This window comes from Gopherus flavomarginatus, chromosome 25, assembly GCF_025201925.1.
Source record: "Gopherus flavomarginatus isolate rGopFla2 chromosome 25, rGopFla2.mat.asm, whole genome shotgun sequence".
NCBI classification, from domain to species: Eukaryota; Metazoa; Chordata; order Testudines; family Testudinidae; genus Gopherus; species Gopherus flavomarginatus.
The window spans coordinates 1203821-1221129 of NC_066641.1; the positions used below are offsets into that span (position 1 = coordinate 1203821).

The 17309-nt window shown below is 41.1% G+C and overlaps 1 protein-coding gene across 7 annotated transcripts in view; it reads right to left on the reverse strand.

The window, feature by feature from the left end:
* Positions 1-391: 391 nt before the first annotated feature.
* The window catches only part of GPATCH8 (G-patch domain containing 8), an 88914-nt gene continuing 71996 nt past the window's right edge, over positions 392-17309 (reverse strand). For 6 of the 7 annotated variants that reach the window (XM_050934882.1, XM_050934885.1, XM_050934889.1 and 3 more), the window contains 4 exons: positions 14234-14270; positions 8949-8998; positions 7319-7449; positions 392-6819 (listed from right to left, as the gene is read on the reverse strand). In XM_050934882.1, coding sequence (XP_050790839.1) covers positions 2955-6819; positions 7319-7449; positions 8949-8998; positions 14234-14270 — 4083 coding nt within the window. In that variant the 3' untranslated portion in view covers positions 392-2954. The remainder of the gene's footprint in view (positions 6820-7318; positions 7450-8948; positions 8999-14233; positions 14271-17309) is intronic. The other variant, XM_050934883.1, reaches the window with a different exon arrangement.

Below are 17309 nucleotides of genomic sequence, written 5' to 3' on the forward strand. Positions count from 1 at the left end.
TGGGAGGCAAGGCTCAGACCAGCACACTGGAGCCTACAGCAGAGGTTTTTCTGTATATGTAATTTCTACATCAATTTTGACTCTTAAGAACCCCCTCCCCCCACATGCCAAGGAGGCCAGAGACCACTTTTAGAAACTGCAACCTACCACATGGTAGGAAATGCTTGTGCTGACTGAACAGCCAGCACTGGAAGACAGGTCTTTACATGACCCAGCAGTTCTTACTAGCAATAGTCTCAGTTCTCCTCTGTTGCAATGAACATTTAAAACAGCTGAAATTCAGACTACTGAGAATGCTAAAAGATGACCCAAATTCCACCCCCTTCTCCGTTTCCATCTAGATTAACCACCAGCTGCAAGAGCTTGTCTTGTGTTTTTGGGAAGAACATCATCATTTTTCCACAAATCCTTGGTTTATTAGAAAGTTTCTTTTCCCTCATTTTACAGCATATTTTATATATATATATATATATATATTATGTGACAAAGTTAAATACAGTTTATGCTTGTTAGGTTCATTTTTAGCACTATTCTGGAAGTCAACCTCCTCCCCCCACTGCAGTCTGTCGGGTGCCAGAACACGCACACTGAATCTAACAGCTAATGAAGCTCACGACTGAAACATTAACATTAATACTGTATCTATTAAATATTTACATCAATTAAAAATGGAGTCCCTTTATTTTAACAGGTGATTTTTTTTCAGTGCTGTTTGTTCAAAATGCAAATGTCTCTTTTTAAATAGCGAGCAATCTCAGGGCTTCGAATCCTTTGAATTTACACCCCCGATTTCTCAGTTCTACAGTGCTCGGAGGGGTATGAGGAGGAAAGGGAAGAACAGGAATGCTAGTTATGCTTGTAGCCACAGCATGCTTGTTGCTTCATCTCAGAGCAGGCTGTCTTGGCCTGGGTCTGACAGCACAGAGCATGGAATCCGGCCATGTTTCCAATCCAGACCACAAGGGAGTTACTGTGAACAGAGAGAGTATGGAGCCCCGCACATTTGAAATATGCACTAAACCAGAGACTGGACTTTAACTCCTCCAAAGCAAGCAGGAGAGGAGCTCCTGTTTTAGGGCTGATGCAATGCGAACAGCTGTTTAGCAGAGGGACAGAACTTCCAGAGTTAGTAATGGAGCTGATATGTGAACAAATCCCTTCAGAAAAATGGCACAGGCAGGAGGAGCTTGAATGAATGAGAGATCAACCAAAAAACCTCACTCAAAATAAAAAGGCACATTTTAAAGCTAACAGTTCTTTTATCATTGGAATAGTGGACTTGTGCCTGACAAGTAGCTAGGGTGACATCTGCAAGTCAGTGGTTCAAACCCAGGAATAAACATGGGCGTTTTGTTCTGTATGGGACTTAACCTAATTCCCTGACACTCCTGAATCTGCCAGCAGGATCAGATTCCTCTGAAGCTAGCGGCTTAGCTCTAGATCACAAGCATGCAATATATACCTATGTTGCTTCCATCTGTACAGCATTTTACAAATCCAGCAGTCGTCACCTTCCAACGTGATACAATTCATTAGCTGTTAGAGTCATCAGTGTCTTCAATGCACCGCATTTATTCCAAACCTCACATTTTTCTTCTGCAAAATGCTAAATGATGATTTTTTTATTTTTTTTTACATTTTATAGTCCATAAAAACTCCAAAAATACATGAGCTTGATAAAATATACATGCTTAGTCATTTTGTATCTAGCTGAAAGGGTAAGTTTAACCTTTACAAGTGTCTTATTTCAACTACAGCAAACATATTTACACAAAAGCCACCAGAACAAGTACCACTAAAAGAACTGGCTGTAAAAAATATTATTGCAGTATACTACAAATATGTAACCTTTTTATAGGAGCTACAAAAAGCAGCATTTTTACGTTTACAGAGTTCAGTGCAAGTCTTTACATTTAAAAAAATCCTATAAATTAACAAACAAACATCAATATTACAGAGAAAAGAATACATTTTACATATTCTGGTTAATTTCTCCAGATTGTTATTGGGTTCCGCTCCTCTGTATTGCTTCAACTCAGGAAGGGATTTTTCTTTCATTCTCAATCAAATGCCTCTTTTTTACAACACTTCGGGAGATCGGAGTATGAAAGATCTCTCTCAAGAGTACAGTGGTCAAAGCCTAGACCAAAGTCACAAGCCAGCAATCTGAGAACACCTCTCTGTTTCACTCAAAAGCTTCAGCGCACAATCCTCACCGGAGAGCAGAATTTTAACACAGGATGGAGAAGTGCCCAAGCTTTGAACATAGTTAGCTCTTTTGTTCAGTAAAGCTTTAAAATTAAATCCTATTTCCACCTTCGCCACGTATGTCAGACAGTGGGGTATGTGACATCAGGTACCAAGAACTCTTCTGCAATGTCTGCTAACTGGTCACTGCCTCAGCAAAACCAAGAGTGGCCACGACCTTCCAGCAAAGTCCTCTTGGTAGGACACAGCTGTCAGTTATTAAATGTTTTATGCATGCAGCATCACTGATTACAACCAGGATTCAATCATGTAGACCATTTTAATTAGATGACCTCATTACAAGGATTTGAGAGAGAGAACCATCAGCCAGAGTAGGCAACACTATGTAATTTACAAGAGAGCAGAAGGAAGATGAACAAACATGTAAGAATACAGGGGAAAAAAGCCCTTCACAAAGCATCTTGTCTCTCTGAATTTGAGACAATTCATCTGGGCCATGATGGTGCTACATAAATATGTTCTCTCAGATGTGGAAATGTGAGAAAATCCCTAATAGTAAACAAATGCACACAACACGCACAAAACTGAACTGCTGCACCATAGGTATGGCCTTCAAGCCAGAACTCACTTCCTCAGCTGTTAAGAGTGAAAGGAAATTCTCAGATCTCACCTGTCAGCTGGATCACCTTCACCCCACTTTTCGAAATGTGCAAGTCTCCATTCCCTGAGGTTGAGTTACTTTCTCTTCATGTGCCATGGCTGGGAGGGTGCTGTAAGTCCTGACCTGAGAAAATGGGGTGCAGCAAAGGGTGAAGATGTAAAGCTGTAGCAGCTGCAGCAGCAGCAGGTCGAGGGGCAAGAAGTGTTGGATAAAGAGCAGCATGGTGAACAGGATGAAAGGTGAAGGGACCTGGATGGAGTGCAGATGCAGGAATGATATGTATGGGATGGCTGGCTAGAAATGTAGCGGGGTGCCCTGGAATAATAGAATGGGTTAAATGGGACAATGAAATGGGTGTCAAGTGTGGCTGGGGTATATGATGAACCTGAGCAAGAGGTTGGGGGTGAGGGTGTGGGTGAATTCCGATAGCTGCAGCAGCCGCAGCAGCATGGTGCTGCAGAATGGCATGCTGCACAGTGGTGATGGATGTTGCAGATGCAGCTGCTGGCTGCTGAATGTGGATAGGTTGCAGAGCAGGTGCTGCTGGGGCCAGCGCTGCTGAAGCAGGAAAGGTTTTGACCTGCTTTGCTAGAAGCTGTTGCTGAATGTGCTGCTGAGCTGCTTGCTGAAGCTTACTGTACTTCTCCATTTCTTCAGGCGTGAAAGTGATTGGTTGGCTCTCAAGTGGTGCCAGGGAGGAATCTTCTGCTCCTTCTGGCTCTCCATCAATGCTTGGCTCCCCACTCGGAGTCACGTAACCAGGAAAGTGCTCAACGTCTGGAACTAAAGGCATGATGCTGGTTTCTACAGGGACAGGCGGGTTACCACTCTCCACGGGTTCTAACGCATCACCATCACTGGGATCAGAGAGATAGCTGTGTGGCATAATTAGCTCTCCAGAACTGTAGCATTCAGGAAGTGCCTGCGGTTCCAGAGGAATTGGTGGTGTTTCCACAGCAGGTTCAGCAGGTTTCTGTTCTTCCAGTGGTTTGTCCTGCAGCAGCATCACCACCTCCTCCTCCAGCAGAGGCTGGACTGCCAGTTGACTCGCCGTGCTACCCTGGGGAACTTCATCAGCCTCTGACAGCTCCTGTTCCTCACCCCTCTCTACTCCCACCTCTTCAAACCTCTTGGCATTTGGTTTTCGGATTGTAGGGAGCTTCCCAATTAAAGGTAGAACTGGTTTGTTGCCTAATGAGGGGGGAAGCTTAGGGCCAAAGTACCCCTGTGGAGGATCTTTAAGTTTTATCCCAACCTTGTTTGTCCCTGCTAGCATTTCATCATTAGCAATGGGCTTCTTTTCAACCTTCCTGGACTGAACCTTTTCTAGCAGCAGTTTTGCTGTGACTGAGTTCTTTTCTTCTGGACCACAATCACTTTCAGGAGCTTTCCCCAAGCCAGAACTACAGCTATTTTGAGGAAGAGAGCCAGTTACCTTTGTTTCATCTCCTCTGCTCTCTTTTTTCAGAGCCCCTTCGCTTCGGCCTGCTCTGAAATAGTGTGGAGACTGCGAGCGATATATTTTGGATCTGATGAAGTCTCTTCGCCCAGATCTCCTGTCTTCAGGGCTCTCATGATCCCGAGAGCCCTTTCTTGAAAGAGATCTCTGTGAATGGCTTCTTGTGCTCCGGCTGCGACATCTGCTGTAGCTCCGACTCCTTTTCCAGCTGCGGCCAGTTACACTTCTCCTCTTGCTTCGACTGCGACTGCAACTGCTGCTCTGTGTTCTACTCCGACTTCTTGTTCTTGACCTTCCCCTAGTGTGGGTTCGGCTCCTGCTTCGACTTCTAGACCTGCTTCTACTTAGACTGTAGTCATCTTCCGAGGAGGAGTACTTGTGCCTTTTTGATCTGTGTTTTAAGCTGTTGTAGTCAGAATCCTCTGAGTCATGAGACCTCTTTGAATGACACCTTGATCTATCACTGTAGTCAGTATAGCTATCATCTGAATAACTTCTCCTGCGACTATACCTACTGTGGTCTGAAGAGGCATCAGAACTCGTTGAGTATGACCTTCGAGAGGATCTGCGAGAAGAATGTCTTCGCCCTGATCTGGAACGGCTTCTGGAGTGGTCGCTACCAGAGTCATAGTCATCACTGTACTGTGACACTGATTTCTGTCGGAAGTCTTTTCGGAGAGAGCCTTCATCACTTTCATAGTCCCCACTACTCTGCCGGCTTCTATGGCTGGACCTGCCAAAAGAAGGAGCAGAACACCGCTTCTTTGAGGCAGATGATAGCTGCAGGTCAGTCTTGTGTTTTTTGCTGCTGTGCTCTTGGGAAGAGTTACCACTGTCCTCTTTTTTGCCACTAGTCCCCTCTTCCGCAGAGAGTGCCTTCCGCTGAGGGTCCTGAAAGCAGTGTTTTCTCTTCTGCAGATGGCTCCCCTCATCGGGCACGTCCGGTTTCAGCACCCGCTCTGATTCAGTAGGAAAAGACAATTTGCTTTTTTTGTGTTTGTGTTTTTTCCGTTTCTTGGGTTTCTCCTCCCTCATGTCAGTTTTTCGGCTTTTCTCTTCAGCTTCTTCCTTGTGTTTACGTTTGTGCTTGCTGGACTTTTTGTGCTTCTTTTTCTTTTTGTGTTTGTGGGATTTCCCAGCCTTGTCTTTTTTACTGGTTAGAGTTTTACTACTGTCATCTGTTTCTCCCACTTTGCTAACGCTTGCCAAGCTGGAATCCTGCTTGCTCTGGGTACTACAGATAGAGACAAGTTTATTTTCTGGTTTTGCAGCAGAACTGTTAGTTGTGCTTCCTCTTTCCTTGCTTTTGCTTATGTCACTAAATTCTGTGGACTGTATATTTCCCTTAGAAAGACCTAATGTGTCTTTAGGTTTTTCTGCTCCTTTCGCTTTAGCATCTTTGTTCCGTGACAGCTTAAAATCAAAATACAAGGGATTACAACTGTATGAAACAGATGGCTCTGCCCTGGTGAATATCAGAAGTTCTGAAGGCCACTGCAAAGTAGTGCTTTCATCTTTACTCAAAACTGGGAAAAAGGGTCCCATTGGATGCTTCGGTCCCTCGATGACTTCTTTACAACCTGGGACAGGCTGAGTGGCTTCTTTAGCAGTGTCTTGTTTCGGGGGATTGCTTTCTGTAGACTGCTTGCTTTCTTGCAAACTTGCATTTTCTGGAATTTCTTTTGCTTCTGTTTTGCTTCTCTGAGCTGTAAGTTCAGTTGTACTAGGCTCCTTCTGCTGCACAGTGCACTCAGCTGCCTTTTCTGTGTGCTTGCCAGCTCTGGGTTTTGGAGAACTACTCTTTTTACTTTCATGCACCGTCTTTTTGCTTGCATTTTCTGCTTCCATTTGCTCTGTGGACTTCATGAAAAGCAGGAACTGAAAATTGGGTTTTACTTTACAATGGGCAGGGGGAATATAATGATAATACTCTGGCTCTAGTGGCATTGGTCCATCTTCTCTTCTCATCTTTTTTAACTTAGATAATGTAGTGGCAAGAGATCCATTGTCTTTTTCATGCTGGTCATCATCTTCAACTCTGTTGTCAGGACTATTTGTGGTCTCAGCCTCACCAGTCTTCTGCAAAGTCCCTTGATCGGAGGAGGCTCTCTCCTCAGTTTTTGTTCCATCTGCAGGACTCGATTCCTCCACATGGTCCTTGAAAACAGACGCTATAGACTCAAGCTTTACTGGAGCCTTCTTGGCAAAAGAGAATGACACTCCTATCTTCTGCAGTGGAGTTCCCAAATTATTCTTAACGCCAAAACTGATTGCCTGTGTTGCCTGGATTGGTATTTGGCCTGACAGAATAGTGCTGTTGACTTGTCCAGTGTTCAGAATGACTCCCCTGTCCATGGTTATTTCTGTAGCCTGGCTAGAAGTTGTTTGGATGGAAGAACTGCTGTTAGCAGCTGAATCATTATCATCATCACCACCTTCTTCATCTACAGCCACAGTGGTCGTTTTGAACATGGGCCCGCTTCCAGGAGCGCTATGGAATGTTTTAAAATAGAGGGGAAGACTGATTAGAGAGATTCACAGAAGATTATAGGTGGCGTCATACCTCCGTTTAAATAATTTTTCTCCTGCCCATGCTTAATTTTTAATGCCCCCTAGGCCTGTTCTTAGCATAATTAAGTATATGGTAAATATATTAAAACAATGGCTTTTCACCCTTTTCAGGGTAACTTTTACCCAATCCTGCCCAATGTCTTGCATTCTTTAACACTATGAAGAGCTGTGGGCTACAGCTGGTATGAAAGACAATACAACTGTTTTGCATAGTGCTTAATTTACTCATCTGAATGTCAGTGGAAAGAAGGCTGAGCCTCAAGCCTTGCTAGTTGCAAACACATCACTTCGCAATGGCTCAGATGCACAGCAGCAAGAATGATGTACTGGTTACAAGCAGTAGTTTTTGTAACCTTTTTACTTCAGGTGAAACCCATATCTGTGCTGTCTAGCCATGGCCAGAGATCTCTACCACTCACCATTCAGGTTGCTTTCTCTGCTCAGCCAGTTCATGTAGACGCCGGAGGGCCCTCTCTTGCTTCTTCTCATCTTTACGTGATCTTGAAGAGACATTGCGAGCAAATTCCCTTTGCTTGAGATCTTTCAATCTCTGTGGCAAGAGACAGTGAGAGAGATCAGATGAAAATGGCAAGTGAATCAGTGCATTAAAGAGTTTCTCTGCTGTAACACTGGAAAGTGTGTTGTCATCCCACCCCACCACCAACCAGTAGAAATTTACTGAGCTAAGATGGAGTGACAGCATCTTAGTCCACCAAGCCAAACAGAACACATTGCCATCCTCCCAACAGTTAAATGGAAAGACAACTGTTGATCACTTTTGGCTACTACTTCATATCTAATATCTGCAGTTCCAATCAGTGTTGATACATTTTCTTTAGCATATACAATAAAGCTGATTTCAAAGCAACAAGCAAATTCTGGAAGGAAAAAAAAATGACTTTACTCTGCTGTTCTTGCAGGGTGCAAATATACTTGACAGTGCATGACAGAAGTCTTGATAGTATGCGCCAAAGAATGAAAAGGGATTAGCTAGTGCAGAAAAATTATCCAGGTACATATCTCGAAAAGCAATGTACAAATTACAGTTAGGGAGGCGGGGTGTAACTAGAACTGAACTCATGAAAGTGACTGTTTAATCAACAAAATGGAAAATACCTTTTACCATGAGCAGTAACTCATTTTCCTGTATGTCGTGTTTGGACAGTGTGGAAAAATTTCCAATATTAGCAAGAATGCAGCATGGCTTTGCCAGTTTCTTAGTAAGTCCACTGAAAAAAAGAATCAGAAGTGGCACTGGATACCAGAGAGGCACGGACTGGAAGCTTGGGGTGGAATGGGGTAAACAGAGCTAGGTCCAAGTAGTTTAGCATTTTCTTGACCTAGGACGCAATTTTCAAAGCCCCTAGGAGAGTTTGATCCCCAAAGCCCATTAACTTTAATAGGTTGGGTGCTGAAATCCATTGGGCAGCTTTGAAAAATCTCAGTCTTAAACCTTAGGGGAAAAACGCTTTTTCCACTGATTAACTTGCAAAAATACACAATTAGTTTAAGAGTGCTGTCCTGATCCACAGAGAAAACCAACAAGCAGCTCTTGCTAAGATTTTCAGAAGGGACTAGTGATTTTGGCTGCCTGTTTTTTGGTACCAAAGCACTGAGCACTTCCTCTGAAAAACATCCCTGTAAGGTGTGTCACACTGAGCTACTAAAAATTGTGGCATTCAAAAATCAGTAGTCACTCTTGAAAAACCTTGGACTATAATTTAACAAATTGTTTACTTCAAAATATAACCTTTACCAAAGGCTGATTCTTGATTAGAATAGAACTGCATAGAGATATTCGTCACATGCTAGGATCTGAAAATCTATCAAACGGATCAAGTTTGAGGAACTGATCTGACCCAATGTAAAGTGAACATTGCTTTGTGAAAAAGATGAAGATTGACAAGACGGGGGATTCTCTTACCTAATAATATTTACTAAATGTGATTGAGCTTTATCAAAATCAGAAGGGAGGACACACACACACACACACACAAAATTAAAAAAAAAGAGAAATACAGCTACAGACACTAGTAGAAGGAAACTCACTCTTGTGATCTGGACTCCAAAATTAGAAGGATTTGCTTTCAACACATCAGCTGAAAATGTTACATCACAAAGAAAAAAGAAAGTAAAAATATAACAAGAGTGGAAAAGAGAAAAAATAAAAGCAAGCATTACTACACAAGCGCTCAGCATATCTGCAGACTATCGTATTGACTAAGGAGCGGATCCATCAAAGCTAAAAGGCGCAGTTTCAGGGGTAAGAGGAAGGGAATGCACATACATACACACAGCGCAATGATCCCACCTGAAATAACCACTACTTTGACCAGGATGAAAAGGGCTTAGGGTGTGGGGGAAGGTAATATGTTAAATAATGAATAGTAAATTTCTTTCTAGAGGAAGAACAGGCTAAGCAATGGTATCAGCTTTTTTCAGGCTGATTAAAACGGCTTATCTAAATGCTCCAGGAAGTTAAAAGTCACCAACAGCTGGCAAAACAATTTAACTGGGGTTCGATGCCAAGTTTCTGGATTTTTCATCCATTGGGGGAAAAAATGACCCAGCTTTTTACAATAAAAATGAATTACAACTTTTCACTTTGTATGAGTAAGTGGAGGGTGCAAACACCAAACTCCCAGAAACCCACTCTCATCCTTCAGATGTGGCTTTAAACACCCACCTTTGAACCGTACAGCAGGCTCACTAGAGTCGCAGGCTCAAATATGGTGGTGTTGCCCATAGTGTAATCTTGTTTTCATTACACACACAGTTTAACCAGACAATTAATGCTTTCTTCAATGCTGCTCTTCTCTCCCCCCGGACCCCTTTTGATTCTGAAGTGAGAAAAGGAAGTGCAGTATCACTATACTATACTAATATACTGCAGACTCTGTAAAGGAAGCGAATGACAGACAATTGAGTTGGATCTTTACCTGTGATTTGGGTAAACAGTAATTACACCGTTTTCAAGAGCCAAACCAACAGTGCCCTAAAGACTGTGCTATCCCCCACCTCCAGAAAAACAATTATCTGATTTTACATAAACTCTACATAACATGTCCCTATCCATAGTGTATTCCAGATGCTCTAGCTATCAACATAAAAACTTGTGTATTGTCAACTATTCTCAATCCGTAAGAAAGACTAAGTAAATATTAGTGCAATGGTAAATTAATTTACAGTATGTTCTTGATAACTATGACCTGTGAATACCAGACTACATGACAAGTGGCATAATTCCTTTAATACCAACAGACAATGGTCAGGTTAATCTTCAACTTAATTCAGCAACAGTGCACATTTACTTTATTCACTGGACGTAAGGATAATCTAACTGCTAGCTTTAGCATTTTAAACTCTCACAGCACTGCACCATCATTTCTTCAGGGTTGTACCAAATAAGATGTAAAACAAGGAATATTATATACCGGTAGTTAGTCTCTGGCTCTTGGAAAGATGTGTTTTCAAGCACAAAAGTTTGGAAATAGCCAAAATGCCAAGAAATCTGGCTAAACTGCTAACAAGTTTCATATACAAGTAATCATGGAAAAACAAAAGACCAGTTTGCAAACCTGTAAAAACAAATTACTATGGACACAAGATCCAAAAGTCCTTGTTCACAGGCAGTTTGGTAAGTGCAAAACAACTTGTGGAGTGGTCTTATACGAAGTCCTGCCATGGAATAAACAATTAGCCCCTCCTTTCCAAGTCCAGAACTGAACTAATATGAGCACACCAATGGATGTCAGTGGTGTCAATGGAACACACTGACGGACCAGTCAACGGAATTACAATATTAATAAAACCACCCACCTACCCAAACACATAATTGGGATAGACACAACTAAAGCCATCAAGGCCTAAATCTAGGGGAATCTGTGATTATGGGGTGCCAAGTTAAATTTTTCAACACAAGGCCTTAACTTTCATAGAAAGCTATTCAATAAACAGTCTGCCTTAATTTATCCATCTAAAATCCCTAAACAAATGCTCATCTAATTGTGAGGTCCCTAAACTCATCAACAAGAACATCACTCCTGTTTTAAATACTGATTAATATGAGACTTTTCTGTTATGAGCTTTACTAAACCAAATTACAATTTCACACTACAAGAGGATTTAGAGATCAGGAAATAAAAAAAGGCATGGCTTGAGGAATTGGCTTTCCTAGGAAGCAGCAATGTTTTCCAAGTAGCAATACATGTACTGACCTACTTCAGAACGAAAGTTACCAGAAAACCAAGAGTATTATTCACCACTTTATTAATCAAAATGCAGTAATGGTTATACTGAGAGATCACTTTCACAAAATCACATAAACTGGCCAATCAAGAAACATACAAGGCTCCAGACCTTGAAATGAATTTTACCAGAATGTAGACACTTCAGCTAGATAAGACACTCAGACTGCATTGAGGAGATCATAAAACACTCTGAAATGCTTCATCTCATGGGATCACTAATGTTTTCATCCACAGCCACCAAGCTCAGCTTAGATGGAGTATGAGAATATTTTCATCTGTGACTTAGGTCTTGATCCTGCGCCCACAGAAGTCAATGGCAAAACTTCCATTGATTTCAATGGGGCATGAACAGGCACTTTCAGAACAGGTTTTCTAGAGCTCTAGAGTTACCATAGTAATCTGGTGCACAGAAAGAAGATTGGTAAAGGAGGGTGTCTTATGATGCCATGAGATGCTGGCATTTAAAGCAACTTACAACCCTCCTACAAAATATGCCCACAGGACTTCTCTAACTAGCTCAAATAGGCTACATTCCTGGATGATTTTAAATTTATGCTACATACAAGACTCTGGAGATATGCCCATTACAGGCACGTAAGGAAGACTCAGTCAAGACAAACAGCTGCTCAGTAGAGTGTGTAAGAACGAACAATAAAGCCAGAATTGTGACCCATGAAGTAACCAAAGCATTCCAGGCTGAAGTTCACTTTACACCATTTAATCTGGTACTTATTTTATTAGGGCACAAAGACAGTTGAGTCTGCTGAGTATTTATTTTCAGACAGAAGGAGAAGGCTAATCTGAAATAAAATCATGCACAGATCTCAGTTGTGGGGAGAGAGGAGAAAAGTTTACTCATGTTCTTTAGCATGTACCTGCCTTCAGACAGAACTCAAGTACAGGGGACTTCACAAAGTGAAGAGAATATCCTGAAGCTACTTGGTATTATAAAGTAGAGACGCTGGCAACACTAAAGCTGTAATAGTCTGCCCTCAAAATGAAACAAGTATCTTAGAACCAACTGAAACATGAGGATGTAGGTGTTTTCATGAAGAAAGGCACATTTTGGAAGGCTATTTTGTTAGTTCTCTCAGTGCAGTGATGCTCCTCCCTTTGTGTCTCTGCATTTATTCCATCTATAACTTGGGAAGTTATTTAGCAGAACTGGATCCCCACTGCTCTGGGCATACTACAGAACTGTATCTTAGTCTATGCCACCTCTGGAGTTTGTTGCTTTGTGAATGCTAATATCAGCGAAGGGCAATAGTTTTCTGTGCCACAGGGTTACCGGTATACCCTTAAGTTTAGAAGTTATTTTCATAAATTGAAAATGAAATACGAAGGGAGACAAAGATGAAACAAGAATCCATGTCTGTTTCCATCTAACACACAAGTTGATGCAAAAACACTTGTCTTGCTAGATGAGTGTAAAGAACAAGTGCAATGTTATAATCATTTTTATGAAATGAAATACAGACTCTGAATGTCTGCACAATATATGACAGACCATACAGTCTCTCCCAGAAGCGTATACAATACAGAACAAACTAACGTAAAAGGTTCAGAAAACCAGTATCTGCTCTTCTATACTAAAAAGTACACTAATTTTATTTAACAGCAGTTGGCAGAGAGATGAGGACAGTAGCCTGGAAGGAATAGGTTCTCTAGTCAGATCATACTGTTGCATGAGTTGCGTTCTATTTAAAGTAAATCTGCAATCCTCACACGTGTGAACATTCCGGAGCCCTCACATTTGAAGACAAGACTTGCCACGGAATACTGTGCTTTTAGGGCACTACACAGGGAGCACTTTCCTTTCTGCTGGGCGGTGCAATGGTGCTTCTCCTCTTACTTGGCACAGTAGCGATGGAAAACTGACTAGTGGATATAGATATGCAAGTTCAGAAAACATTTGATCAATGCTATGTTATAGAACTTAAATGTTCCTGGAGTCAAATGAGAGGATGATTTAAAAAAAAAAAGCCAGAAGCTGTAAGATTTAAGAGACTGTTACAGGTCCTGGAGTTTTGAAAAAGCTGTAGTGTATCATACACTATTCAGAAGATAGACGATCCCTGTCTGACTGATGGTCATCAATATTGTACGATGTAGTCAAATAGGAATAGGGCTCTAAGAAAGGAGAACATAAATGTAAATATAGAATATCTGAGTGCTGAGGCTAGAAAGCTACATGCATCATTCCAAGCCACATAGAGCTGGTTTAATTCAAAGGTGACTGATGTAGCATCACAAAGGGAGAAATCTGCCGTCCCCATAAAACACAAGGGCTTTGGTGCCCTCCCTAGATGCCTAATGGCATACATTTGAGCTGAGGGATTAACTGTGAGGGGTTTTTTTCTATATCACTAAGTCAGCAGCTAGCTACTGAAGTTATCCTTTCATCTAACCCTTTCTTTTTGAATCTGAACCTTTAATAAAAGGCTGCATCACAATTTCTACAGCTTCAGAGGTGGGACAGTTCACACAACCATTAACTTTTGTTTGCTGCACCCAACAGCTCTCCCCTCATTTAGAAATCTCCATTAAAAATTATAGTAACTTTCCATGGTACAAAGCAAAATTAACACTTTTTAACTGCTCTTTGAATGTACTCAAAAAGTCTTAATTTATTTGAGTCATTTTCCTCCTCCTGTATGAATATCAGTTGCCATAATAAGTCTTCTCAAGTTTTTCTTCAGAGGAATTTACTACTCTGAGGATGGGGTTATACTCTTTAAAACATCCATTACATCATCTTATTTTCAAATGTTAACCTTATTTTAAAGAAAAAAGCGTTATTTCCCAGATATTCTGGTTAAAAATGTAGAGAATTAAACCAGCCAATGGGTCTTGGCAGTCACAGGAATATGCATTTCACAATTTAATGCACAATTCAAAATCTGAAAAACTGAAAAATTCCAGATAGAGAATTCCTGGTGTTTTGAATTTGGTTGTGAAGCTGGAGAACTCAAACATGTCTCTCCATTAACAAACATACATAACCAGGTCATTCCCTTTATACTTTTAATGTCGACAACTTGGTGGCAGGTCCAAAATGTATTGGGTAGGGATCAATACACTTACCTATTGTCCCTGATTCGCAATAATCCTGAGTTCCTTCCTGGAATACAAGACAGTGTTTTTATATCTTGGGAACAGAAGGAGATGTAGGGATGGAAGATCTATTTAATAGGGATAAAGTAATGTCCACTGAGCAGTTTTAGAAATAAGGAAACTGCCATTTTAAATTATTTAAAAGCAATGACTATTCCCAAAGGAAATTTACTCGACAGGTAATATGCTATGGAAAATGTAAACTAAAGTTATGGTCTTACGAATTTCTCCCTCTCACACATCTGTATCGGATCACTGCTGCCAGATATTGCCAAGCACACCAAACTCCAGTGACTATAGAAGTTTGGTATATTTATCCACTAAGGATGTTGTGGAGTCTTGTTTTCCCCAGCAATAAAGCCAAATGGGAAACACAAGTTCCCAGCCTCTGTCATATTCAAGCTTTAGTTGAGAAGAAAAATGATCCAAAGAAAGTATGAAATAAGAAATCAATTCTGCAAGTGCTTTATTTAATCTTGGTCCCCTATACATTCTGGCAACAGGCAGAAGGTGATTCACCTTAACTATATGTTCTTTTTTCCTATTGGAATCTCTCTGCTTTATAGAATTAGATAATAAAAAGTCGATCTCAGTTCTAAAATTTCTTCTCTACTCCACTTTCATTATTTCCTTGGAAGGTAACTATCACTGCTGCCTTTTCCTTGAAGAGGCTGCACAATTAAGGGAAAATATTCTAGAAAATGGGATAGCTTTTTAAAAAAAATAATTGTCAGCTTCAACTAAAGGTTACGCAGGACAGCTTGCACTTGGTTTATTTTAGCACACTAGTCGTTCTTTTGGGCTAATTAACTAACCTTAATAACTACTTGCATAAGTCAATGCTCAAGAAGAATAAATGCTTTTGTCTTCTTCACATCGCTTTGCTTCCTTCACTGATCAAAGATGATTCTAGGAAAGCGGACCTGTCAATCTGCAGTACCTTCTATTGTCTCACAACAAAACTACAGACTAGTATTTTAAAAGCTACCCTCATAAAAAGGATAAATCTGTCTCTCAGAAGTGACCCTACCTTCAATCATAATTAGTAAAGGCAATGGGACATGCTAAGATACAGTTATCTACTGCAAGATTCTATTTCAAATATTCCCAGGCAGTTTCAAATTTGCTGCTAAACTCAGACCTTCTTAACAAGGCCAGCTGCACCTTAACACTACACAAATCTCCTAAATGCAGCACGATTTCTTCTGCCTTTAACTTTCTATAGATGACTTCCTGAACTGTTTATTGGATGATTTCCCATTAAAAAAAAAATCTGGAGGTTCATAAGCTCCAGGATTCATTCAATACTGATGTAACAGCTGCAAATTATCCAGTGGTGGTATCCATTCAGATGACCAACACCAGAAAGAGTTTTTCACCAAAAGCAGAAATCTATTTGTATGGATGAGAAGATTATGCCAGCAAAGTTTTCCCCAAGCAGCTTTTACTTCTGCCACCTGATTCTCGGACACTAATGGTGGACAGTTCTTCCACCAACATGAGGTTGGCCCATGCTCTGCAGGTCAGTTTTTCCTCTAAGTCTCTCCAAGCTGTGGCTGAAATATGTCAGTTCAGTCATTCTCCTTCAGATCTCTTCGTTGTTAATTGTTCAGATACATTTATCAAGAGCTGCCATTAATATATCATCACACTGAAAGATATGGTATTAAACAGGCCCCCCTGTTGCCATGCACTCAAATTTCAGCCAAACTGATGAAAAGTCCAAAGAATATTAAATCAGAAGGTTGCAACAACTCCGTCTATCAGCAGTCTAATGTGCCCATCAACTAAGTCAAAATAGCCCTTGTATAGCTGTTTTCCATAATACAATAGAAACTCACTAATTTGTACTTTGCTAGTCTGTAAACCTCAATTTACTGCACTATAGTTTTCGGAGAATTGAGGAGTGCTATAGTGAGGTCTCGTATTATTAAAACTTCATTACTTTTAAAAAAATACTGAATTTATTTAGTATCAAATTCTATACTTAAATGAACAAAGTATATTTTATGATGCATTCTCCTTGGTTTTAAAATTGTATTTGTTGCTCACTTGCTGTTTTACAGAAGTCAATAATGCACAATACATCTTCCAGTCATCAGGACAAATTAATGATGTTCTATTAGAGGTAATATTACAGAAGACCAAAATCTCTTCTTTCTGAGAAGTGATATCTATAGACAGAATTGTTGTGGCTGTGTTGGTCCCAGTATATTGGAGAGAGAAGGTGGGTAAGGTAACAGCTTTTATTGGACCAACTTCTGTTGGTGAGAGAGAAGCTTTCGGGCTATACAAAGCTCTTCTTCAGCTTGTCTCTTTCACCAACAGAAGTTGGTCCAATTCAAGGTATTACCTCACCCACCTCATCTATCTATAGACACACATTTAAAACAGAAAGTTGTGTAATGCCTAAAACTCAATCAGTCTAAAGCAAGGGTTCTCAAACTGCGGGTCATGACCCCTCAGTGGGTTGCAAGGTGGTTACATGGGGGCTGACAGCTTCCACCCTCCTTAAATTAAATTACCCGTCCCATTTTTAATGTATAACAACTGGGGGATGGGGGAAGGAGTCCACACTCAAAGGCTTGCTGTGTGAAAGGGGTCACCAATACAAAACATTTGAAAACCACTGGTCTAAAGTGTGTGAACAGACTGAGGGCATGGCTACACTTGCAGATGTAGAGCACTTTGAGTTAAACCAGTCTTCGGAGACCACACTAGGGAAAGTGCTGCAGTCTGTCCACATTGACATTTCAAGCGTACTGGAGTGGCCATATTTGTGGCACTTGCAGCAGCACTGGGAGTGGTGCATTATGGGCAGCTAACCCAGCATGCAAGTGACTGCAACGTGCTTTTCAAATGGGGAGGGTGGGGTGGAGTGTGACAGGGAGCATGTTGTGTGTATGTGGGAGGAGAAGGATGGGTTTCTTGGGGGGCTGAGAGTATGTCAGCATGCTGTCTTGTAAGTTCAGACAGCAGCAGACCCCCTCCCCACCCCTCTCACACACAGCATTCCACAGTAATGGTTGCTTTGTCTTGGAGCAGA